Here is a 26,879-nt window from a genome sequence, read left to right on the forward strand (position 1 = left end):
GAATATATAATATGGTATGCTTCAGTATATTTTTTTACAGCTATGAAGAAAAGCATAGATCTAAAGCTACAACAAAAAAAATACTAAAGCATACCATATTTATTCATTGTGTATATCTACTCATTTGGAGTCTAACACAATTGGATTTTCTATTTTATGATTTTTTTGTGATTTACTATGATTTTTCAAAACTGCTTTAGGAGGTAATTTGACTGGTTTTGGGAAGTTCAGGAGGTGATATAGACCGTTTTATAGGTTGGGGGGTTATGTAGTCCACCCCCATAATTGAGGGGGTGATATATACTTTTTCCGATTCCCATCATCTTAGAAGAATGTATTAGAAGAGGAGAACATTTGCAAGCGCTGGAAGTAGGACTTCCAGATCTTATACTAACAGGTGACTGGTTTCTATGGTGGGAGAGAAGGCAGATGGTGCATGGTGAAAGCTTCCAACGACCAGCAAATTCTGGCCTGTCTATTGCTACTCTTAGGCTGCCAAGAAAGGTGTCAAGATCAGGCAAGGATGGAGGAAGCCACCAGAGGATACGGTCATGCTAAACATTGATGCTTCTTTTGATGAGGACATGGGATGCGGGAGCGTGGGAGCTATTATCAGGGACAGTTCAGGAGCCATGGTGATAGCTCCAAATAATTTTATCTCTCATGTAGTTGATGCGCCAATGGCCGAAGCATATGCTCTCAAAGAAGATTTGATGTTAGCACAACATGCAGGTTACAACCGGGTTATAATTCAATCTGATTGTATGGAGGTTGCTGAAATTATGGGAGATGGAGGGTTTACAGCAAACTCAGTGGCATCTATACATAATGAGTGTATTACTATCTGGTTAGGATTCCAGAAGATCTCCATCGAGTATTGCAGAAGAGAAACAAACCAGGTGGTCTATGAATCAGCAAAGCAAGCTATGATTTCAAAGATTTTTATCATATTAAGCTCTACCGCTTGGTTTCGTAAAAAAACCCACTGGTATATTATGATGGTGCAAAACAGATTGTATAAACTTTGACAGACTTAACAACATCGCTCACCGCTAAAAAAAAAACTCTGGCTCATGTGGCATGGCTGAAAACGAGTCATACCAATACTTGCTTCTAGCATTAGTTGGTGACTTGATCGTGCTAGCTTATTGTATTTATTGTATCTCTTATCTCTAGGCATATGCAGCAGCGGAGGGCGGAGGCTTCAATCTTTCCTCGCCGGCCATACGTCCGGCGACACGGCAGCCCAGAACTCCTCGTCCAGCTCCAGCGCCGCCATATGCTCCGGCGCCAGCACCACCTCCGCGTCGATGCCGCCACCGCCCTCCCGCCCCGGGAACAGAGACACCTTCCCGTCGTACTTGTTGGCCTTGCCGCTCCTCGCCGCCAGCGCCTTCCCCCACCCGAAGTCGCACCCGTACATGTCGAACCGGGGCGAACTGCTGACGAACATGCCGTTCGGGTCGAACAGCCTGAACGCCGACAGCCCAGGCTCCGCCTCCCACGCCGCCGCGCGCGCCCGGATACCCGCGTCCCCGTGCGCCGCGACCGCGCGCCCCACGGCCGCCGCCGCCCACCCGTGCCCGCGCGCCAGCAGCTCCGACGCGCGCACCGCCTCCGTCGACACGGCGCCGATGGCGTTCCCGAAGTACTCCGTCGGCAGCGGCGGCCGGAGCCGCGCGCGGTTGTTGGCGGACGCGCGGAACACCACCTCCTGGTCCGGCGCCGTGCGCCGCGAGCGGACGAAGCACCTCCACAGCAGCGAGCTCAGCGCCTGGAACCTCGTCACCGCGGCCGCCCCGGCCGCGTCCCCGGCTGCCAGGAGCTCCTGCCGCGCACGCTCCTTGAGCGCCGCCAGGGACTCCGCCGAGAAGTGCAACATCCGCTCGCGCTGCGGCGGCGGCGGCAGAGTCGGCCTCGCGATCAGCCCGGACAGGTCGGCGTAAGGGAGCACGACCGGAGCCGCCGCGCCGCCGTCGGCCGACCAGCGCTCGAACAGCGGCGCCGCGCGCGGCAGTAGCGCGCGGGGGGCACCCAGCCTGGCGCGCGCGGCCTCCGCCCACGCGCTGATGAAGTCCCAGAAGGCCGTGCCGTCGGAGAGCGCGTGGTTGTACACGAACCCGACGAAGATACCGTCGGCGAGCTCGGTGACCTGGACGACGAAGAGCGGGCGCTCGTGGCCGTCGAAGTTGATGGCGTCGTCGAGCGGGAAGAAGGACCGGACGAGGCGCGGGACGTCGGCGTCGGGAGGTAGGACGTCGGCGATCGCGACACCGGCCGCGACAGCCTCGAGAATCTCGACGTCCTGGCCGGCGCAGTCGACGGAGACGGAGCAGCCGACGACGCGGCCCGCGTCATCGCGGTGCTGGTCAGTGGCGAGGCGGCCGGCGACGGGGTAGTAGGCGGCGAGCGCGTCGCCCAGGGCGGCCTGGAGGTGGTCGACGAGGTGTGCGGTGGAGAAGGGCGGCGGCGCGAAGAGCAGGCCCTTCTGGATGTAGTCGGCGGAGAGCAAGGAGAGGTCCCAGGTGGTGAGCGGGATGCGCTCGCGCGGCCGGGGCGGCGGCTTCACGGCGCGCCTCGACACCACCCGCACCGGCGACGGCGACTGCATTGTCGATCTCGGAGGTACGCTTGCTTGGACTTGGCCCTTGGGAGTGGATTATTGCAAGTGGAGTCGATCCGGCTGCTGATTCTTCTTCTTCTTCTTCTTTGGTGATGCACCAGATAACATTCGTGGAGAAATATATATAACACATCAGCGAAGGAGGTTCAAGCTCGGGTCGTCAGCATGGCGGCTATGCCAACTTTAATTATGATCAGATGAAGAGCGATGCAGTACAAAGAGGTCGTCTGCTAATCTAATTAATAATCCATACTTTTGGTTCCTGCAGGTCGCCATGGAATGCTCAGGGAAACTGCCGTACCCAATAGCAAGTGTCCATCGATCGGTATGAACTAGCCGAGCCTTCTTTTAGTGCTTCTTTTAGGGAAGACACAAGCAGTCATCAATTCAGAGTTGATTTGCTTACTGCTTTGGAATAGTCACGTGTTGGTTGCAGTGTCTAATGTGGGGATGTTAGAGTGGCAGAATCATCACGCCGTCTGTGACCTAAAACGCTTAATTAAGCGTAACCACTGTCATTTGAACGCATCAGGCGTATTAGCTTAATTAAGTGTAATCTGACAGCTTGTTTCCAATCCACAGGCCGATCGAAACACACCAGTAGTCTCGCACGACGGCGAGCGCAGATGGTACCAGCATGATACAATTTTACAAAAATAGAGTACAACATAAATATTTATAATCAGCTTTCAAATTTAGATTTAACATATGAAATGATAGCAGCGGAAGAGAATCTAGCCTGAAGAAAATTTTGAAAGAACATACTTAAAATGAAACGATAACTACGAAGACGCGAGGACTTCACATCGAGCCCACCGATGTTAATCCTGGTTAGCTTCTATACCTGAAATAGGGTAAACAACAAACCCTGAGTATACTAATACTCAGCAAGACTTATCCGACTATTGGGTATACTTAGCCCACATATCTAGACATGCAAAGCTTTTTTGACTGGTAGTTTATTTTGCGGAAAAACAACTATAAGTGAATCCTTATTTTCAATAATTTAGTTCAAGATTTTTCTTTAGCCTAACCATTAGCTAATATTTGCATAACAACTAGAGCAAACATGATAGACTATTAAATAACAATTCAAAGTAATTATTGTCATATATAATCCATGTTCCAAATCATATTACTACGATGTGACCAAGAGATCAAGGCTCTCATATCCGCGAGACACGGCGAATCGACTCGATTTAACCTTACAAGGTGGACCTAACCAACACAGCACGCATAAGCCCCGTCGGACCACACGCACCAACCATTCTTCTCCCCGCCTCGAACTACAGAACCGCCCCACATGCATATAGTCAGCCGAGCCCTACGAGACACCACCAAAAATAAACATATACATCCCAATTCTCTGTGACCACTCGACTACCCTAAGGGGTAGGTAGAAGTTATGTACTTTCGAAGCAAGGCAGTACTAGGCTTACCGGTTTCAACTACCTCCTACTCCCGGCATGCGGTTAGTACAATTCAATCCCCGATCAGCACAGCCGACAATGAAACGGTTCTTAATCGACACAGACGGGGTTAAGACCCTCAGAAACCCTATTCTGCTGCCATACCTACATCTCATCATTGCTCCCCGTCCGGTCTCAATTTCCATTTATTCCATCTTGAATATAATAACTCCTCTAATGAAGTATAAAGACATCCTATATCTCGCGAGTAACCGAAAATTACTCGACTTCTAGAACATCCTATATCTCGCGAGTAACCGGAAATTACTCGACTTCTAGAACATCCTATATCTCGCGAGTAACCGAAAATTACTCGACTTCTAAAACATCCTATATCTCGCGAGTGACAGGATATCACTCGACTTCTACCGAGACCTATTAAGCATAGCAGTGCTACCGACCTACATATACTAGTATAAGGCACAGGTAACCTAGGGATCATGCAACTAAGGTTCCAGACAGTTCCTAATAACGTAATGCACAAATAATAAATATATAATGATTCATAATTTAAAATAGTAGGTCATGCACCGGGGCTTGGCTGAGGGTAACACTAAGTTAGTGTTAATATTTTCAAGGCCTTGGACCCTTCCGACCATGGGCCGGGTCTTCGGTTGCTTCAGCGGGTCCTTCCACCTTCTGGAGATGTCCACCGAACACCGTCTTGTGGTCCGGCTCTAACACCGCATGCTTCACGTCCACACGTGTACATCTAGTGTACCTAAATGAGATGCAAAAATGCATATATATGAATGCACGAATGATGCGGTAAAAAGTGCAACAATACAAGCACAAGGTCCCTATTACCTAAACCTGAACAACTACATAAGAGGAGGCTAATCAAACCTTACACGAGTCTAACAAAGTTAATCCAACTGGTTTTATATTTTTAGCACTTTCCTAACCCCAATTATGCATTTAACAAGCTATAAGGGCATTTTATCTAATATAATTAAAACTACATAAGTAAAAGTTGTCAAATAATACATTTTATGGTTCGGAGCTAGCAAAATTGGTTTTGTATTTTTCCCATTTTTTTATGACTTTCTACGTATTTTACAAGCACTTAAGGTCTATGCTGATCGGATGATCCGACCCAACGCCGGATGATCCGATCACCACCAGAAAGTTTTGGCTTCGGATTGCTGTTAAGTCCCCATGGTCGGATGATCCGCCCATAGGCCAGATGATCCGGCCAAACAATATTTTTTACCACTGGAAGGTGCCGGATGATCCGACCCTAGGCCGGATGATCCAGACCTGGGTATTTCTGGAGTGATTTTCATACATAAAAAGAGGGTTGGGTCGGATGATCCGACCCTAGGCCGGATGATCCGAACTTGGGCGCGCAGGCGGCGTATGGCAGCGCTCCGGCGAGGAAATTACGAGAAAAAGGGCGGGAAAGGTTGAGGGCTCACTGGGGAATCGATTCTTGGGGTCCGAGGCGAGGAGAAACGACCGGAGGGTGCAAATCGACGGCGGCCTCAAGCTTCGAGCGACTCCAATGGTGAACGGCCGGAGGAGCTTCGATTGCCGTCGATTGGGCCGAGGAGGAGCTTGGCCAGGGGTTGGGGAAGGCTGAGGGATGCATATAGAGATGATTGACCAAGGGAAAACACTTAGAACCTCCTAGAAAGATAGATCAGTCCGGCAAAAGTTTGAGTACCTAGAACGAGCTTTTCTTGCACGAAGAACATGAAAATCAAGGGCACCCTGGGGAGGAGCGCATGGAGAGGAAGGTCCCCCACGCCGATTTGAAGCTCTCTTGGTCTTAGATCGATTTGGGATGGAGGTTTTGGAGTTTGGGATTTGGGGAAAAAGGAGAGCTTGTGAGGGAGAGGGAGAGCGTGTGAGAGAATGAGGGAGAGAGAGTGAACGTGAGGGAGAGAGGGAGTAAGATGAGAGAGAGATTGCTTTCCGTTTTAATAATCATGGGACATCCGGATCAACCGGTCGGACCGGCGACTCACACCGGTCGAACCGGTCCGGCCCGAGTTAAACAATAAAGTTTTAACTAGGGATTTTGTCGTCTAAATTTAAAACTAACGGTCATGATTAAAATTAATTATAGGTGATTAACACCCGGGGTGTTACACCGTCTCCTAAGTTAATAACTCTTGGAGTGTCAAAAGTTTATAACAATAAAAAGGAAAAGTTCGAATTACACCCTTGAACTATCGCATAAGTCCGGTTTTCAACCTTCAACTAAAAAACCGGATAATATAGGCCATCCAAATATCAAAACCGTGCAAATTTAGACCTTGGAGTGGTTTCCAAGGTGGTATTGTATTTTTTTAAAAAATTTAAAAATTCTAATTAGACCTAAAAAGTCAAATCTAATTCATTTTTAATCAAAAAAAATATGAAACTAGTACCAATTTTTTTCTAAAAATGTGATCTATCTATTATTGCTCTATTTGAAACTTAGTTATTCAAAAATAATAGACATAACTACAAGCAACCAAATATTATGAAAATAAAAAAATTGATCTGAATTACTGAAATGTATCATGCCAATAGATAGGTTACATTTTTAGAAAAATTTCCCGTTTTGTATTTTTTTGATCTAAAATGAAATACTTATGAATTTTTAGTTCAAATTTGAATATTTTTAATTCTCATAAAATACAAAACCACCTTGAAAACCACCCCAAGGTCTAAGTTTACATAGTTTTGACAGTTGGATGGCATATGTTATCCAGTTTTATAATTAAAGGTTGAAAATTGAACTTCTGCGATAGTTCGAGAGTATAAACTGAACTTTTCTCCAATAAGAAAATGGGGGAGAAATGGTCCCAAGGTCGGTCCAAAGCTCAGACGCACTCTAGACAGTGTAAGCCTGTAAGGTGGAATAGCTAAAGGACACCGATATGTGACAGAAGACTGTAGAAATGTCTCGGGAATGTTTTGACAAGCTAGTCAGGCGGCAAACGCTTGTTTCCGTTGGCTGTTAGGAAATTCTAAGCTTTATGTGACGATGGATTAGGGATGAACCCAAGATAACAAACATTATGAAGGAGGTGTTAGTTCCCGCAAAGTTCGTTTATTTTTGTTAAATTTGAACACTGTACTCTCGTTTCGGAATTACAACATTTATATATAGAATGTGTGATTTTTGTGAAATGAAACCAATTATCTACGAAAGACTGAAAACACTTCAATGGATTTAAACAAGAGCTTTGTTACAATGATTGTAAAGTACTAATTGGTACTTTCAGATACTTTTGGCTTGAATTTTTTTCTGCCCGTTGATCAATAGAAGGTATTTACAAAATTGAAATTAAATTAGTACTCGACCCACTTTTTAGTACTTGGTTTTATATTTATGTAACACCAGATACTTTATTCTAGATATTTTTATGTACTTTGTATCTCGACCACCATACGACTGTCAAACGGACGGCTCTTTTTTTTAAGGGTCAGTTGGATCCATGCCACTACAATTTCACAATTTTTGATTTCATGTTGAAATCGATGCCATTAAGTGGCATGATTTTTAACGTGAAACCCAATTTCACGGAGTTGTGGTGGCATGAATCGAATTTTCCCTTTTTTTAATCATTGTAATTGTAAAAATTCTCAGCTACGGCTACGGTGAATGGAGCTTAGCGCCGTTGCTTGATCAGCCCGCCCGGGCCAGTTTTTAACGGTCCAGCCCACCGTTTGAGTGGGCCTAAACTACGTGGGCTTCCGCAGTGCCAAAGCCCAGAGCCGAGCGGAGCGAACCGTTTGGATCATCGGGACCCGGGGAGAAATTGGGAGCTCCCTCACCGTCCCCGGCGCGGCGCCATGGAGGCAGAGGCGGCGGTGCTGACGCAGCTCCAGCTGCAGCTCCTCGCCCTCGTCTCCGAGCTCCGCCTCCTCCGCGTGAGCCGACCGGACAACCCTCCTGGCCTTCTTGAACCTTCTAGACCCGTGCCCTAACCATCCGCCCCGTGTGTCCCATTCGCAGGAGCGGGAGCGCGGCGCCCGCGAGGAGCTCCGCGACGCCGGTCAGGTGCCCCTCTCCCGGCCACGCGTCTCTCGGAGTTTAGGGTCCTAGCGTGGCTTTGGGTTGTTGTTTTTTTTTTCCCGCTGATGGACTCTGATGCTTTGGCTGTAGAGGTGGGAGGCGGCGGCGGAGGAGCACCGCAGGGAGGCTCGGGAGCTGCGCGCGGAGGTGGCCACGCGGGACGACGCGCTGCGGAAGCTCGAGGCTAGGGTTCGTGCTCCCTGACATTTCTTCCCCACATGATGCGCTTGGCTGGGCCAAGCCTTCCGATTTGATATTGATATTATTGCCAGTTTTAGATTGCGTTGTTGTGGGACAACAGTTCCTCGCTAGGCTCGAGTTACGCCGCAATTTTAATTATTCTCTGGGGCTCATTTGTTGCTATCTCCGCTGGGCGCTTTCAACGATATGTACTTTTAAGTCCTAGAAACTCATGATTTTGGACAATAGTGATCTTGTGTGTACGGTGTAACACTGCTTACAGATCAGTGATTTTGGACAATAGTTGCCAATGCTGTTCTGTATCTATTGGCATCATAGTTGGTAGTTACAATTGTTATGCTCCTGGACAGATAAAGTTGCTCGAAAATGAGAATGAGCTGCTGGAGAAGAATGAAAACAACTTGAAAGAAAGCATGGAGGTGCTGCTTCAATCAAGGGAGGCTTTTATAAAACATTATGAGGCAGGTATCCACCCTTTATGTTTTTCTGCTTCTTTTGGGTTACCACTGCTGTTTAGTTGAATTCATTTGCATGCTTTCTTTCTAATTGATACTGATCTTGCTGTGCATATTTAGGCCTTTCCACCAATTGCACATTTATGAAAGTTGCTTTCAGTTAATCCACTGACTAGTTTTTTTACAAACATCTTGCGCATAGATAGCTTCTGAAACTAAAACTATAACACAGTAGATTTACAGCTCCGTTTTAGGATTGTATGTATTGTTAACAGATTAAATATATGTTTTATTTGTACATTGGTTGGATAAAATGCTACACCACATTTACTTTCATGCAATTTGCATTATTTGATTTTCTTTTTATTTAGAGATTTTAGCTTATATTCTGAATCTTACTATGTATGTAAACAAACTGACATTTGGCTCGTACACCGTGTTCGTAGGCAGGACTCTACTTGTTCTATGCAATGGACCATCCAGATGAAGGATAAGCAGATTGCCGTAATTTCAGAGAAGTTGAATTCTCATCTTGTTTTGTTTAGTTCGGTACAAAAGGAAGTTTCGGCATTGAAACAAGTACTAGATGATGTGCATTGTTTGGTTGGTGAGAAGGAAAATATAGGTATGGCTATGATCACTTTTGACACTTACATTCCCATCATCTGGCCATTCAATTTCATTTTTATTATGATGTGTCCTTGCTTCTCCGATTGTACATCACTCTCACTTCACTGTTATTCCAGTTGCTGACTTGAAGGATAAGGTCCAAAGGATTTCTGTGCTTGAGAAAGATGTTGTAGGTATGGTTGCTTAGTCTTGCTTGATCAGATTGTGATTTCCATATGATGGCAATGTATTCTCTTTTATCTTCTATTTTGCAGTAACTCTCGTGTTTCATTTATGCAGAGAAAGTTAATTTCTTGGAAAGTAAGATAAGTTCTTACCAGCATGAACTCCGGAGTAGAGCAAGGATCATATATGAGTTGAAAGATCACCTTGAGGCTGAGAAGCTTAACAATAGCTTCCAGCCCCATTTGGAAGAAATATCCGTTAACTAAGTTAAATAAATTGCATATATTTTATCTCCAGTTTCTATCAAAATCACGACATTGGTTGTTTAGTACCTTAATGATATTACCTTAAGAAAGCTTTGTTGGTGAAGGATGATATTATTGAGAGATTAACTTCAGAGAAGCAGGTAATTCTATTACCAATATAGCTAATTTCCACTTGCCTTGAAGACCCAAATTGATTGTGCATGTTATTTATGCAGGCAATGCATGTGGAGCTTCACAACATGGAGATTGCTTTACAGAAATTTCAAGATTTATTCAGTAGTATTGGGCATGAGGTAAGTTGTAGATATCAGATTTAAAACTTGAAATCCATTTTTTCTGTACATATATCGATCTTGCAACAGATTTTTATTTCTTCATGGTACATCTTGCCCATAGCTAATGTTGTTCATTCGTGATCTCCTAATTGTATATAGAGAATGAAGAGCTTTTCAGCAAATTGTGGAAGTCAGGATGTACAGGATGTGAATAATGGGCAGCCTGAAAGGTGAGCAGATTAAACATTCAGTGGTCATGGTATTGAATTTTTTTTTTTTTGTTGTTGTCCTGACATATGCTACTTGGTGAAACCATTAGCATTCTAGGTACACAATGTGGTCTAGCCAATGAGCATAACTTGGTAACTGCAATTGACGAAGCAGGCAAGTCCTCCTTTTTAAAGTTCTTGTTCGTTCTTATGGTTGTTTTTGGGGCATACCATGAGGTATTGAAGAGCTCACTGAATCTTAGGTGAAATGTGGATGTCATTCATAAGCTTATATTTCCTTCCTGCAATCATGCCTTGGCTCCGAATCTTCTGAATTTCCTTTCTCCACATGTTGTAAGGTCCACCTTTTTGGTCTATCAAAGACATTGTTCAGATTCATATCCAGTTTGCACATGGCATGTTATCCTTGGACAGAACTATAGGATTAGCCATTCCTTGGACAGACTGCATTGTAGCCTATAAATATACTTTGCTTCCACTTATTGTTTCTGATTTCCGTGATTTTGTGTAAGCTATATTTTTCTCTATATTTTCTACAGCCACCACACAAAATGTAGACGGTCAGTTAGAACTCAGTCCAGGCAGCATGCAAGTACAAACCCCAAAATGCAGCAAGGTAAGTAGCCTTACGACTCAATTGTTTGCCTAGCATGAGAACAAACCCCCCATTTTCCGCCATATGAACAAACTTAATTATCTTCACACTTGTAGCTCGGTTCATTGCCATCCCCAGAGCCAGTAGCAGCGAATACAGAAAAAGCTGACTGCCTTCTTGAGCCCAAAGAAGACATTGTCATGGTATGGGCCATCTTATGCCCCTTACTGCACAATATACTACTAACCGCAAGCATCCTAATTACTACCTGATAGCTCAACAGCCTATCGTGCTAGTTGGCTGAATTTGCTGTTTTGCAGGGTGATTTATCTCCCACGAAGCCAACAGATTCTGTGAATCCAGAGCCCGACTCGGAGAATCAACCCTGACCCTGCAATTGGATCCATCCCTTATCCCTTCACTTCTTCACCGTGAATTAGGATACACAAAGCTATCGATTCGGCTGGCCGATTTGTGCTGCACATTTATCTTGTTCTCAGTTGATCATCCATGTGTATCCAGCGGTTTGGGTAAGCCACTACAGAGCGTTATAGGAAATTAGGAATAGGACACGTACTTTGAGATATTTTCTGCTCGTCTTAAGTTCTGTCAACTCGCTGTGTCAACGGTTTATATATTATACGTTGCAGTTCGTCCAACGTCGATCCTTGAACTTTGCATGAAAATTGATTTATTTCGTGAAGGCAATACTATTTATACTCTTATCTTATCACAGAGAATAACATGCGGGCCTAAAAACTAGAACATCCCCCTTTATTTCTCATGGAATTTCTTAGTGTTATTTATTGAGAGAGAATGAGAGATCCTCCTCTCGAGAGAGAGAGGTGGGGAGAGAGAGAAGCGGCTTTTTTATTTTTATATTTTTTAAAAATGTTTTTTATAGAAATATATTTTCGGTTTCACATACCGCACGGTAGGGGGGCGGCAGGGACCTACACGTAAATAAACATATTTTTTTTTGCGCGGAGGCCCTTGGCCGTAGCCTGCCGCCCCCCTGCCGGGCGGCAGGCACCTGCCACCCGGTGGAGGGGCGGCAGGCAGCCCGCCCAGCAGGGGGGCGGCAGGCAGCCCGCCCGCCCGGTAGGGGGGCGGCAGGCTCCCCCCAAATATAAAAGGTGAGCCCCTTCCCTCACACCTTCTTTTCTTGTCCACGAGATCCAGAGAGGGGAGAGGGAGAGAGAGGGGAGAGGGAGAGAGGAGGGGTGAGGGAGGTAATTCCACCGGTGAAGCCCTGCCGGATTTTGAATCCGAACCGTTGGTAACCAATATTTCTCAACTATTATAGACTTGTTTCTAAAATAATTATGAATTAGAATAGATTTAGTTTTTGGATAGTGAAATATAGAATAGTAAATTTAGAATGACAGTACCTTATTGCTATTGTAGCATAAGGCAATGGCTGTCTCCAATTCTGTTGGATTTTCATGGATCGAAGAAAAATCTAGTATAATTCTTGAGATCATGACACATCTTGTAATCAGTAAGAAGTTGGATCCATTAGCGGATGGTACGATAGAGATGGTGTTGTCCAAATTAGTAGAGTTTAAAGATTTCACATTGTTTCGAGGTATTACAACGCAAGATGTAAAGGGACACCTGCTAGAATGCCGTAAGATGTATATAAGGGTATGTGAACTAGCTAATCATCCTAATGTTATTGGTTTCGTACAAAGTACTTCTACGATATGGATGTGGTCAGAGGTGTATGAGATGCACATTAAGGTAACTATCATTCGGATCTAATATCTATAGTCATTTGTAATCCATATTCCGTAAATTTTAAAATTATTGTGTAATTATATGCAAGGATTACCCCGAGGACACGGAGGTGATTAACAAATCAATACCAAATTTTCGTAAATTGGTATGTATCTTCGGTGGACTCATCCCGCAAACAAGACGAAGGAGGTGTGGAAGATCTTCGGGTGGTAGTACTTGGCCTCCGCAATCACATAGAACCGGAGGCTCGTCAAGTCAAATTGCACCACCTCCAGCACCAAGTTCTGTTAATTGGGATGACGAACTAGATGACTTCATGCCCCCCAAAACATGGCCTCCAAGACCTGATGTTCCTCCCCTTGTACATGAAAGTAGAACCATAAAAGAGAAAAATGAAAAGTCAAGAGGTTCATCAAGTCAAACTGCACCAAGAGAAATATTGGTTACCTGCGGTTCAGATCCAAAATCCGGCAGGGCTTCGCTGGTGGAATTACCTCCCTCACCCCTCCTCTCTCCCTCTCCCCTCTCTAGATCTCGTGGGTGGTAAATGATGGTGCGAGAGAAGGGGCACATCTTTTATATTTGGGTGGGGAGCCTGCCGCCCCTCCACCGGGCGGCAGGTGCCTGCCGCCCCCAGGCTGGGGGGCGGCAGGCTCCCGCCAGGGGCCTCCGCGCAAATTTTTTTTATTTATATGTAGGTCCCTGCCGCCCCCTGCCGGGCAGTAGGGATATAAAATTGTAAAATGTGAAACCGAAAATATATTTATGTAAAAAACGTTTTTAAAAAATAAAAAAAATAAAAAAGCCGCGAGACAGAGAGAAGTTCACGAAATGCACCAGGCCCATGTCTTTGTCTGGGCCCACAAGGCTCGGCCCAATTGGCTTCTGCCCCAGGTCCCTCTATATATTCAACCCGACGAGCCTAGGGTTTTGCTTCTGCCTCCTCTCTCCAGTCTCCACACGACTTGCTCCCGCCGCCGCCGCCGCCGCCGTCGCAGCAGTCACCGTGACCAGCAACCGGACAAAGGTTCGTGCCCTCCGATCAACCTCGTTTCACTGGTCCTTTCGTATCCAGATGCTAGCTTGGCCGTAGTCGGTGTCTTTGTGCGTGGCGGATCCAGGATTTGCGAGCTGGGTATTCCCAAACTAGAAATTCATCCAAGGCGGGGAAGACGAGCTGGGGGTGCTCTCAGCTGGCTCCTGGCCGTTTCGTTAGGGCCATGCGCTTGCGTTGTGCCGTTGCTCGCCCGCGGTCTGCTTCCACAGTCGGTGCCGCGCGTTTAACTGGCCTGCCGTGCCCGAGACATAGGCACGCTGCCCAGCAGCCTACGCCTGGTGCTGCTTCCTGCCAGCCGCCAAGTCGCGGATTCTCCACCTGCGCGGCAGCAATCGCTGCCCGCCGTATGGCGTGTGGCTAAGGTTTTGGGAAGAAAAGAAAGGAGGTTGGTTGTTGGGGGGGGGGGGGGGGGGTGGCTGGGGAGGTATTGAGAGAAGGGCGACGGTGATGGAGGAGTGGGGATCGATCCACGTCTGTCAAGTTGGGTCCTCGGGGGCTAGCGGGGGAAATGAGCCTATGGGGAATTGGGGCTGTAAGGGACTGCATTTGATTTGACCCAACTAGATCATACATACCCATATACCTGCTGCATACTCAGATTTTTTTGGGCAAAATAGTTGGGTATTACCCAGGCATCTATATTGGATCCGCCGCTGGCAGCATTATTGTAATTAAGATTGTGGCCGTGGGGGTTTAGTGGGCAGGTGGGGAGATCTGTTCACTTTGTCGTGGTATCAGCAGTGTTATTACTTTATTTCTTTTGGTTCTGCTATTTTGCTTTCATATGTTGTAGAGCTGCGCATGGGATGAATTGCTAATGACTTGACCTGGTTAGATGCTGTTTGGAGCTGTGAATTTGTGGGTATCAGTTGCTGTGTGTCTGCGACTAGCTGACTAGTTCAGTCCCTGCTATTTGTCATTGCAGAGAGATGCAATTTATGTTCGAAATTAAATTTACTCATTTTAAGCATTTATTTAAATCTTGCTGGGTGATGAAATGTTATATTATGCAGTCTTGGTAGTTTGATTACCCTCACAGCTAGTATTTAGTTTTACCAAACAAATTGTGTGTTGGATCTAGCTAGGCTCTGCGCATGAATGTTTGAACACATTACACTCTTATATTGGTCAGTTTTTGCTATGAATTTGATTCATGGACCCATAAAATTGGGACTTTATTCAATTACTTCAAACTAGTTGTTACCATGAGCTTTTTCCCTGAACGTGTAAAATTTAATTACTAAAACTAAATATTTCCACGTCTTCCTTGGCTAATTGAAATCAATTCTGTTGGCGCAGTATGGATACCCAGGTTAAGCTTGCTGTTGTGGTGAAGGTGATGGGCCGCACTGGCTCCAGGGGTCAGGTGACCCAGGTCAGGGTGAAGTTCCTGGACGACCAGAACCGTCTCATCATGAGGAACGTCAAGGGCCCTGTCCGTGAGGGTGACATCCTCACCCTCCTCGAGTCTGAGAGGGAGGCCAGGAGGCTGCGCTGAAGCAGCTAGTGGTTGCGCCAGTTGTTGGCCATTCCTGTTTTAAACAAGTTAAATGATGAATTGAATCCCCCTTTGCCTAGTGTACTGCTTTCGTATCAAGTTATTGAACAATGCTACTTTGTCCTTTGAGTAGGCTATGGAGAATGGGCTTAAGCAATGGAATTGTAATTTGAGTACTCGTCTTGTTGCAAGTTTTGGTCTGTTATTGCCTGAATGAATTTAAGTGCACTTGATGATGTGTGACATGATTTTGTTGCTATCTTGGGTAACAACAATGAATGGCTTGTATGACTCTAATGTTTAATTTGAACTCTTACTGTCCACTACAAATCCAAATTGTTTGGTTGTCCAGGAACTGTCTAATTTGCATGGTTCGTTTTAGTCACTCGGGTGTGCAGTCACGAGGTCGTGTCACGGGGTGCTTGTTGGATTTCTATCAAATAATGTTGATGAGTGATAAGTTCCGCCTTCCTGTGCGGGATCATTTGCTTCATTGCTTATTTTGTTGCGCATGTGCTTTTGATGTGGGATTTGTGTGCAATGTTTAGCATCCTATCTTTTCGACGAAAGTCATGATCTTAAAAACTTTTCAAGAACATTGTTTTGCAATCAACCTATAAATAGTGTCATGGCGCCACCTGTTTGATGGTAACGTCTGCTTAGTTGCTAAATACATTGTTTTGCAATCAACCTATAAATAGTGTCATGGCGCCACCTGTTTGATGGTAACGTCTGCTTAGTTGCTAAATTTGTCATGAGGTAAAGTTCCATGTTGCACGAGCAGTATAGCTCGCGCGTACGCCGCCGCACGCAATATATATATATATATATATATATATATATATATATATATATATATATATATATAATGTTACTATTCTACACTGAAACAATGACTAAGGAAACAACAGATTGGACACAGCAACGGGTGCAGCCTCCACAAAACGGATGATGTATTATACGTGGAATCTGTGGAAGAAAAGGAATTGGCGTGGGTTCGACCATAAGATGAAAGACCGTGGTGGAAGTGATGCAAGAGATCAAGCATGAAGTGGACACTCAAAAATTGGCCTCCTCGGTGCTAGAGTTATCCTAACAATCTAGATTTGGATAGAGCATTCGCAATCCACAAAATTTCTAGGTTCATGACAAAAGGTTTATCAAGCCAACAAACTCAAACTTGAGAGAATACTAAGCCATAAACTAGACAAAACAAACTAAGCCGAATAGAGCGAATTTTCATTCTTTCAACCCGAGAGAAATTACTCTATTCGCTGTTTGGTTCCTCCAGCCAGCCAACAATATTTTTCTCTCACACAGCTCCAGCACCAGCCACCAGCCAGCCAACAGTATTTTTCTCTCACACCACTCCAGCACCAGCCACTAGCACCAGCACAGCGAACAGAGTGATTAGAACATTCTTCCAGCGCATATGCAAAAGGGAAATAAAGCATGTAAGTATTTTTATTGATTTTATTGATTTTACTTTATTTTATTGAAAGCGGTAAAGGATACAGTTGACTTAGGGAAGGGACCTGAAGCGTCCCCTCATAAGAGGTGACTTAAATGTGATACAAATATCAGTCCTAAGAGGCTGATAACACATTTATTACATCAGATGGTACATCACCGTACAACTCTATGTGGTAATGGGCAATGAAGCGGCACTATCGCGAGGATAACAACTAAAACCCAAACAAGAACGTTAACTACGAAGAGGTCATCAGAGTCTTGCGCCATACGAAGCTTCCTGCGGGTGACCCTATCCACTGGCAAGGTTGGGTGCAGAACGGAACCCCTACTCAACGTCCTCGGGGATAAAGTCTAGATCTTCCTCTGTAAAAATTAAGCAAGGGTGAGTACAAACGTACTCAGTAAGTCCAACCACACCCACAGAGGGGGTATAAACAGAATACATACACAGAATAAATCAAGGATAAGGTTAGGGTTTAATTTTGCAGAAAGCTAATTTTTTTATGCATGAGTTTATTTTGAAACTGTGTTTTTCTTAAAACAATTCTTTTATAGCCGGTGGGGTTGATCCACACAGGATCCAAGATTTTAAAAGTTGCTACCGGACTTCCCATCCGCCGTAGCACACGGCACAGCTGCTGGTCACTTTTCCAAAACAATTCACGCCAACCCAACCATCTCTAGAAGAAATACTAGTTGTGTGACCAAACCGTAACTCGTCTAGTACCGTGGGTACGACTATTCAAATAGATTTTATACTCTGTAGAGGTGTGCAACTTTACCCACAAGCGGGGTACCACAGCACGATCACCTTAGTGTCAGTGCAGATCCCTACAAAGCCATTACCCACCTTAGTTAGACCTGACTAGCCAACACGGGATCCACCAAGGGGTCATTGACTTATCACCGAGGTTTAACCGGGGCATAAGTCACACAGAGCTTATCCCTTCTCCTTGATCACCCGTTGCTCTCAGCTCTCCTAATGGCTATCAGACTAACTAGTGGGGTTTATGCTAAGCCATTGTCACATACAGTGGTCGAGTGGTTTGCACGATAGTTGAGTTAGACAAGATGACACATCAACTCGGTCCTTAATTGTGACCAGATGGATATCTCTTAACCTTGCTCAACCACACAGGTACGAGCACATCATTTGGTGTCCCACACAGGAATCACCGTCCATCTCGTCTAAGCATGTCTTTCATTTATTTTCCAAAAAAATATCATTTTTCCCATTTTGATACTCACGCTTTTCTTTGTTTTGAAAATATTTTATAATAATATTTGAAGTGCAATGAGTAACTGGGTCCTAAGCATTCTAGCAAGGTTTATGATCCAAACAGAGTAACTCATATTCAGAGACAAACCTAGGTTATCAAGGAATGGTCAAAACAATCAAGGAGTGGCTATCCAACCGGATTTTAGCAGCAAAGTAATATGCAATTTTGAAAACAGGCCAATATGTTGTGTTTATAAAACTGGGACAAAATATGCATCAAAGGATGAGATTGAACTTGCCGTTCTCAAAGCCTTCCGGGAAGTCCTGATACTGTCCTTCGGGTTCGGGGTCGCGGTACTGGTCCTCTCACACTTGCTCACGGTACTGCTCGTCGACGAGTTCTTCCTCGTCCATACCATGATCTACGGCGCACACAAATAAGCACACAATAAAGAAAAAGTAAATAAAGGTTTTACCGTTGAGCTCGAATCAGGAAAAATTAAGATATAGAGATAGGAGTAATATTTTTGGGTGGTTTTCTAATGGCACGGCCGAAATCATGTTAGAAATGGTGTGGTAAAGTTTCGGGACAAACGGAGGATCTTTGGCGCATGAAATGATAGGTCAAAGAGGGGTTTAAGGGCTAAATAAGGATCCGGGGGCCTATTTGTAATTATTTCTAGGAGTGAAAGGACTTGAATAGAATTTTGGAAAATGTTCGGGCTACTCTGGAAATTAGGCAGGGACCTACTCATAAATATTTTATGTAGTGGAGGGATCTTTTCTCAAATGGAGAAATAAGAAGGGCTTCTTTAGAAGAGAACTAGAGAGGGGGGTTCTTTAAAGAAAATAGGAAAGGGCAGGGGGTTTTGGGCAAAATCGCCCCTTCTTCCTCTCGACAGGGAAAATTAGGGGAGGGGCAGGGGGCGCCGGCGGCGCCGGATTTCAGCGGCCTTAGGCCACGGTGGCGGCCGGGAGTAGGGGCAAAAGCAAGAGGGCGGTGAGAGGATCCTATTCCCCCACTTACTTCGAGCGGAGGCGGTCTGTGGAGGGCGGCTAATGGGGACGTGGGTTTCCGATCTTCCGTCAGATTCTGGATAACTCTCGTTGTAGGCGGAGCGAGACACACCGATCCGGCTTCAGATCCTAAGACCCGAATCCAGCAATCTTAGCACCACAACTCCTCTGGTTATCAACCGTGTCACAACCCGGTTGACCTCGCCAAAAAGGCTAATCCCTGCAAGCGCAATGAAGAACACAAGCAAGAACTCGAAAGAACGCAGCTCAATTGAAGTGACTCTGCAAATAAAAGATTAATCTCAAAGTTGGGGTCTCACAAACCGACACGGCGGCGAAACTGTTCTCGACAGAATAATCTAAGCAAAACCCAAGTAACCTAATGGCGGCTACTGTGTATATAGAAGAGAGAGGCTAGGGGGGCGGCCAAGGGGGTGGCCGGGCAACCCTAGGGAGTACAAGGCCTTCGGGCCAAAAAATTGGCGTGGCTGCATCCTGGCAGATTCTGGTCGTCATGTTGTTTCGACGATTCCCATCGACTCCGAGCGTATTTTGATATGGGATCAGTTGGGTTGGAAAGCTTATCTCCTTAGCTTTCCAACGATATATAGAACGTCCAAAACGGATCCCGTATGTGGCCTGGGCGTCCATTTTCGTGAGGCCTGCTCCTGCAGTCCGAACTGGACTCGCGAATAAATCGGACTTCAATGAGGATTGGACTTTGAACTCTATCTTCGCTTGGGCCTTGGTCATATGCATATTGGTCATGTCCTCGTCATTCTCCCTTTCTTGGTTTTGAGTCGTCCTCGACTCAAAGTCGCTGATGCTTGCAGAAGTAGTTGTTCCCATTCTTGACATGACCCTGCGTTGCTCCCCTTCTTGAAATTGAACCTGTTGTGACAAAACAAACAAAAAAGAACAAGAGGAACTCTGCGTGATAGGATTAGTCTTAAAATAGCCCTCTTTTTCATCAAAATGTTGCACAGCAAAAGGAGATTTTAGATTTTAACACATATAAACACGATGCACCATGTACTCTCCTTTACAATTATAATTGCCAATAAAGTGATATGTACATCGAGATAACCATGGCAATCCAACACATTTAAATTTCTCCTCCAAACTACTAAGTGCACACAAAGTATCAAACTCTATATAACCCAAAGTATTTAAAGAAGACAACAATTTCCTTTCATCCTTTTCTGTAGCAATTGGAATCAAATGTTTATTTTTAGCATAAGTCTTTGGTTCCAAAACAAAAAGATCAGTTTCCTTCACAAGTTGTGGCACAGGAATAAATATAGAACTATCACACAACTCTTCTTTATCACAAAAATCAGTAGAATATTTATCATGTTTCAAAGTCAATTCAGATTTGGTGTCCACTAAATGTTGCTCTATTATAGCATGAGTGATGTACAATTTCAGCACATCAAGAGAGCTCTTACCTGAGACAATTAACTGTTCATTCTCTATCACCTTGTCTTCTATTTTAGATACATGCTGCAAAATATTAGGTCCAACAGAAGACAAAGCGATATCTTTCCTTTGTACAAAATCAGATTTAGAGGAAGCACTGTAACATCTGAAATAATCCATTCTTTTCTAAAAGGCTCATTCTTACGTCTCTCTGCTCTTTCAAGATCGGCTTCTAAAATTTCAGTTGCGGTCATAGATTTAAGTGTAATTTTTCTACCATTGTAGTTGAAAGAATATCTATTTGCAACCTTTTTATGTACCATATTATTTATATTAATCCATGGCGTTCCTAGCAATAAATGACATGCTTGCATGGGTACTATATCAAAATCAGCACTACTCTTGTAGAAACCAATGCTAAATTCAATATGTGCAAATTCAGTTACCTTAATCTTATCGTAAGAATTTACCCATTGCATATAGTATGGATGTGGATGTGGCTTTGTGGTCAGACCAAGCTTCTCGACCAGCTCTAAACTTGCAAGGTTGTTGCAAGTCTCACCATCAATGATGACTCGGCAACGTCGTTCCATCACGGCAAAGAAAGTCTGGAACAAATTGTTGAATTGATTTTGCTCCACTTTCTCCATTTGAGAACTCAGCACTCGTTGAGCAATCGCAGTGTTTCCTGACATTGTTAGTAAGTAGACAAGAGAAAACACAAAAGGTTATCCCTATCAACTACTATATGTGGATGTGGATGGCGGAAACACAATCTCTCACGTCTTACCAAGCTCTTACAAGTGTTCTTACCAATGCAAAGCAGAGGATGGTACAACCGGTGGCTGTTTCGTGATACCTGTGAGGAAGTGGTACCAAGATTGCAAGATCCTCTGGGTGTACTGATATGAAATAATATGTGGAGCTTCGGGGGGCTTTATTTAGTAGCAAGGATTAGCACAATTGAAAATCAGATAGCAAAAATTGAATAAATATCCAAAGTACTTATCAATGTTGCTGGCCTAAACGTGTTCCTAGAACTAGTTCAAGCAAGCAAGCGACATATACCAAGCACAAAGGACACAAAAGGATGCAAGCACTTCTGATTTTTTTCTTTTTTTTGTGCGGCTCTTTTTTATGCACTTGCCTTTTTCTTTCTTTCTTTTTCTATTCAAAAGTGCCACAAGAGCAAGAGACAACTCCACACTATCACAAAATTATTGTCTGTAAATTACAGATTTGCTACACAAACTTATACAGGCTGTTTGACAAATTTAGAGACCTCAAACACGAAAACTTACAACACGAAAGTTGTAGATCCTCCATTTATCTTTCTTTGCAATATATGGAAAGTCTCTTTTGGATAAAGGAAGTAGAAGATATTGACCCCGAAATACAGACTACTCAGAAATTTCTGGATCACTAACAGATTGACTTCCAATACAGATTAGGCGCAGATAACTACGTTTTCTGGAATTCTCACAATTGATAAAGTTGTAGATAATTTCACAAGCTTTCCAGAAAGTACTAGAACACAAAAATCTGAGTTTGTATGCGAGAGATATCAACAAAATACCGAACTGGACAGAGACAAGTCCGAACCGGACGTGATGACGGGATGGAAAAGGACACGGTGACACGATGCAAAACTCAAACCAATCTAAGAACTCGATCTAAACCAGCAACAAGACCACGACTATGCACACAAACTCAATGATGCGGACTCCGATATCAAAATATGCAATGGCTTAAAAGGGCTAATGGGATGGGAAAACAGCACGAACACAAAATTTTCTAGGGCTTTTTGGTGGACTGTGGGACAATGGCGAAATTGATGAAACTAAAGATAGATGTGAAACCTGACAGTAAACCTGAGTCTCTGAATACCAAATAATGGTGACGTGGGTTCCCGATCTTCCGTCAGATTCTGGATAACTCTCGTTGTAGGCGGAGCGAGACACACCGATCCGGCTTCAGATCCTAAGACCCGAATCCAGCAATCTTAGCACCACAACTCCTCTGGTTATCAACCGTGTCACAACCCGGTTGACCTCGCCAAAAAGGCTAATCCCTGCAAGCGCAATGAAGAACACAAGCAAGAACTTGAAAGAACGCAGCTCAATTGACGTGACTCTGCAGATGAAAGATTAATCTCAAAGTTGGGGTCTGACAAACCGACACGGTGGCGAAACTGTTCTCGACAGAATAATCTAAGCAAAACCCAAGTAACCTAATGGCGGCTGCTGTGTATATAGAAGAGAGAGGCTAGGGGGGCGGCCAAGGGGGTGGCCGGGCAACCCTAGGGAGTACAAGGCCTTCGGGCCCAAAAATTGGCGTGGCTGCATCCTGGCAGATTCTGGTCGTCATGTTGTTTCGACGATTCCCATCGACTCCGAGCGTATTTTGATATGGGATCAGTTGGGTTGGAAAGCTTATCTCCTTAGCTTTCCAACGATATATAGAACGCCCAAAACGGAGCCCGTATGTGGCCTGGGCGTCCATTTTCGTGAGGTCTGCTCCTGCAGTCCGAACTGGACTCGCGAATAAATCGGACTTCAATGTGGATTGGGCTTTGAACTCTATCTTCGCTTGGGCCTTGGTCGTATGCATATTGGTCATGTCCTCATCAGCGGCCCACGGTGGCAGGCGGCGGCCGGCTCTGGTGGGAGTGGAGGCAGCACTGCAGGGCTGGGTTGGAGCTACGGCGGCGGCGGTGGTGGTCGTGGGGGGCCTATTTATAGGCCGGCGAGGTGAGGGAGAGGGACACGCGCGTTGGCCGGCCGGACGGCAAGTTCGGCAGCCATTAATGGTGTGGGGCGGCTTCAGTGTCGCGGAACGGCGCGGAGGCGATGGAGAGGTGACCGCGGCGCAGAGGAAGGACACACAAGGGGGGCGGGGGCGCAAGGGGGTACGGCGACGTTGGAGCTCGGGCTCAGCGTGCTCCGAGCTCGCGTGGCCGGTGGCGCTGTGCTGCGCGGGCGTCGAGGCGAGCAGGGGGGTCGGTGGCGCGTAGCGGCGGCGGCAAGTGGCCGGTGGGGGCGGGGTAGCGCTAGGGCCGAGCGTGGCAGTGATGAGAGGGAGGAAGAAGGGAGAAGAAGGAGGGAGGAAAAAGAAAAGGAGAAAAGAAAAAGGGAGAAAGGAAAAGAAAAGAGAAGAGAGAGAGGTGTCGGCGCGATTCGCGGTGGCGGTCGGCCACGTGCGTGCTGCGGCATCCGGCTGGTCAGCGACGGTCGCGAGCGGCTTCGACGGGAAGGAAAAGAAAAAGAGAAGAGAGAGAGGTGTCGGCGCGATTCGTGGTGGCAGTCAGCCACGCGCGTGCTGCGGCGTCTGGCCGGTCAGCGACGGTCGCGAGCGGCTTCATCGGGAAGCGATGCGCACGCAGAACGAAGAAAGGTGAAACAAGGAGGGGACGGCGATTGATTCCGGTGTCGGGACGGCGGATCGCCGGGAAAGATTTCGGTGAATCAGGATCTCAGACAGAAAATGATTTGAGCTTAGCATCGAAAAGATTTTGAAATAATTTTTAGTGAGTAGTTTATTTGGGTGAATTTTCGGGATGTTACAGGACCTCCCCCAAGCTAGCTCTTGGTTTAGGGTCCGATGAGCAGAACTTTCTCCATACCTTATCAGATCGAGGTTGAGTCGTCCGTACCTAGAGAAGTAGTAGCGGACGCCGACGTCTTCTTCTTGCGGCACACCTTCTTGGTCTTCTTTGGTGTTGTAAGTGGCGTCAGTGATGGATCCTCGGGTGTCATGCTGTGGATTTCCCAATCCTCCCATGTTGGCTCCGTTGGAGGGTCATGAATCTCTCAATCTTCCCGGTCACATTTAGCATATAACCCCTGCCCCTCGTTATCCTAATGAATCAGGAATAGTTCATTCTTCTTGTTTTGAAACCTGAATTTCATGTTCTTTTCCATGATGAGGAAACTGATTTTCCCTGTTCCAACATCAATCCTGGCATTGACATCTCTCAAGAATGGTCACCCGAGTATGAGCGGTATTCCCAGAATCCCAGATCGCCTTCCATATCGAGAACCACAAAGTCCGCGAGTATGAATGTATCTCTAACCCGTACAGGAAGATTTTCAACAATTCCCTCGGGGTATCGTACGGTAGAGTCAGCCAGCTACAAACACATCATAGTAGGGGAAAAAGTTGGATAATTTGATTTCTTGTATATTACCTTGGGCATGATGTTGATACTTGCTTCAAGGTCGCATAGAGCCTGCTCGTAGTGGCAGTCGAAGATCGAGCAGCTGATCATCGGGGTTCCTGGATCCTCCCTGACTAATGCTGCTAATTCGGCCATGTGAGCTTCTCCACATAACTAGTGAAGGGTGATCTCTTTGATTGCTTACCCCATCCGGTGGTCACTGCATTGACACTTTCTAGGGTTGACTTGGGTTGCCCCAAGATCTTCACTGTATCGACAGCGGTACTCACTCTATTTGTTTGACTTATCAGCCAACCAACTAGCAATGCTTTTCTCTCATACCAAATCAGCACCAGCCACTAGCCAAGCAGCAATACTTTTCTCTTATAACAAATCAGCACCAGCCACCAGCCACAGCCAAGCGAACAGAGTGAGTAGCAGCAACCAACTGAGCCTCAAGTATCTTGTTGAAGCTCAGCTGATTATTGTTGGTGGTGGATCCATCTTCTAGATCCATCTTTGCATGAATGGTCTCCAAGGACTTGTCATTGGCAACAAGCTTCTTCCGGATATTTTCAAAAGGGCGCACTTGATAGCCTCACATGAGAAGAAGACGCAACCCATGAGCAATTAACATGTCATCAATCCGAGGCAACACCTCCTCGACCAATCAGACGCAAGTACGAGGATTCCGGGACCCACATGGCATCCTAAACATGAGGAAACTTGGCATGCACATGTGCACTAGCCTTGGGGCCCACCAGGCAGCCTCCCGGACCAAAGGGGAGGTCGGTGGCCGCCGCTTTCGATCGGCCGACTAACCAAGTCGTCCGACCAAAGGTCGGTGCCTCTAACCTCCATCTCCCACGTGTCTGCTCTCCATTGGATGGCAAAGGCGGTTCCAGGTGCAAGGGGCTTCATCTCCCGGTCGAGCAACCATGTACCCCTCTATAAGTATGAGGGGGGGGGGGGCTCAAATGAGGACACAACTCACATTCAACCTCTACTCCACTCACTTTTGGAGTGAGGAGCTCACCTTAGAGGTGTAGTGCTACCTAGGTAGTGCTAGGAAATTAAGGAGAGAGTGAGGAGAGGTCGGGGAGGTGCCGAGGTTGTCGGCCCCCGGTGCTCTTCTCCAGCTTGTACATCTACAGATGATTATCAATCATAGTAAGTGTTCGTGACTTCTTTTGTGCTTTAGTTTCTTAGTTGAGTAGTGTTAGTCCCCTAGTTGTTTACGAAATCATCATTCACTAGTTTAGTGTATATCTCTAAAGCATGACTCCTGATAGAGATAGATATTCTGTGCAACTCTAGAGTTAGTAGAAGACGATGTAGATGTAGTGTCTAGACTAGATTCTACCTTAGGTTGTGATATCACCCCACAATTTGTAGAGGTAGCCAGTAAGTGGTGGCAGCCCTATTTAGTGCCATCGAAATCCTCCACATTCGGGTATGTCATAGTAGCCTCGATTACCTGAGCTCGCTAGTTTTATCCACGGGAATCTGGTAGCCCGAAGTGAACAACTATTTAGCTCTGTCTTACCTTTGATTCATAGCCATAGAAATCCACTCAACCCTTTACCTCTTCGGTAGTGTGGTATCCTTGGATGAATATAAGGATTAGATAATATAATCACGTTCCTCAGTGGATACAATACCTTAGAATACTCTTGGGTGAAAACTACGATGATATCTGTGCGCTTGCGGGATTTATTCATGACGGTACGAAACGTCAACAAGCTTTCTGGTGCTGTTGCCGGGGAACGATAGCTACATTATCTTAGGACCTAGTTCGCCCTTATATCTTTTTCATTGTCCTTGATTTTTACCTCTACACCCGCTACCCATGGAGCAGCTATCCTTTCCACCGCTCTCTACCCCAAGGGGCGAGGTCTCTGAGCCCTCATCATCTTCCTCATCTAGCTATGAACTCGGCCCATGCTTCAAAGCCATGGTTCGGAATCGACACTTCTCTGGAGCAATCAATGATGATCCCCTCGATCATCTGAAAGAATTCGAGGAACTGTGCTCTAGCTCGGTAGTTCTAGGTGTGACACAAGAAACCTTGCGGTGGAAGTTGTGCATTAACTATTTACGCAACAAGAAAGGAAAAACCGGAGCTTGTGCTATCAAATTAGACATGGCAAAAGCATATGATTCGTGTGGAATAATGGAGATTTTTGCACAATATTATGGAGGCATCGGGCTTCCCAGTAGGATGGTGTAACTTAGTGATGAGGTGTGTGACCTTTATAACCTTCACGGGGCTCCTGCTGTGTGCGGAAGGCCTGACCAGCATGTTAACAGCAAGAGGCCCTCAATTCATTTCAAGAGGGGTAAGGGTAAGCTGTCATGCCCCATGGATATCTCATTTAT

The 26,879-nt window shown here is 45.6% G+C and overlaps 3 protein-coding genes across 5 annotated transcripts; 2 read left to right on the forward strand and 1 right to left on the reverse strand.

Moving 5' to 3' along the window:
- Positions 1 to 1,002: 1,002 nt before the first annotated feature.
- LOC120689570 (uncharacterized acetyltransferase At3g50280-like) lies at positions 1,003 to 3,008 on the reverse strand. Its single transcript, XM_039971872.1, has one exon. The coding sequence runs from the start codon at positions 2,609 to 2,611 to the stop codon at positions 1,205 to 1,207; it is 1,407 nt and encodes a 468-aa protein (XP_039827806.1). The 5' UTR covers positions 2,612 to 3,008; the 3' UTR covers positions 1,003 to 1,204.
- A 4,805-nt stretch (positions 3,009 to 7,813) lies between these two features.
- LOC120689572 (golgin subfamily A member 2-like) lies at positions 7,814 to 11,629 on the forward strand. 3 transcript variants are annotated; one of them, XM_039971875.1, is made up of 14 exons: positions 7,814 to 7,959; positions 8,045 to 8,089; positions 8,195 to 8,293; positions 8,656 to 8,766; positions 9,211 to 9,385; positions 9,507 to 9,563; positions 9,670 to 9,806; positions 9,902 to 9,961; positions 10,037 to 10,114; positions 10,256 to 10,326; positions 10,416 to 10,480; positions 10,866 to 10,942; positions 11,038 to 11,124; positions 11,197 to 11,629. In XM_039971875.1, the coding sequence occupies exons 1-14, from the start codon at positions 7,882 to 7,884 to the stop codon at positions 11,215 to 11,217; spliced, it is 1,161 nt and encodes a 386-aa protein (XP_039827809.1). In that variant the 5' UTR covers positions 7,814 to 7,881; the 3' UTR covers positions 11,218 to 11,629. The 3 variants fall into 3 exon arrangements, with proteins under 3 accessions (XP_039827809.1, XP_039827808.1, XP_039827807.1); XM_039971874.1 differs by having other exon boundaries at positions 11,205 to 11,629; XM_039971873.1 differs by having other exon boundaries at positions 11,242 to 11,629.
- A 2,050-nt stretch (positions 11,630 to 13,679) lies between these two features.
- LOC120689573 (40S ribosomal protein S28) lies at positions 13,680 to 15,507 on the forward strand. The gene is made up of 2 exons (XM_039971877.1): positions 13,680 to 13,688; positions 15,018 to 15,507. The coding sequence occupies exon 2, from the start codon at positions 15,019 to 15,021 to the stop codon at positions 15,214 to 15,216; it is 198 nt and encodes a 65-aa protein (XP_039827811.1). The 5' UTR covers positions 13,680 to 13,688; position 15,018; the 3' UTR covers positions 15,217 to 15,507.
- Positions 15,508 to 26,879: the final 11,372 nt, after the last annotated feature.

This window comes from Panicum virgatum, chromosome 9N, assembly GCF_016808335.1.
Source record: "Panicum virgatum strain AP13 chromosome 9N, P.virgatum_v5, whole genome shotgun sequence".
Classification (NCBI taxonomy): domain Eukaryota; kingdom Viridiplantae; phylum Streptophyta; class Magnoliopsida; order Poales; family Poaceae; genus Panicum; species Panicum virgatum.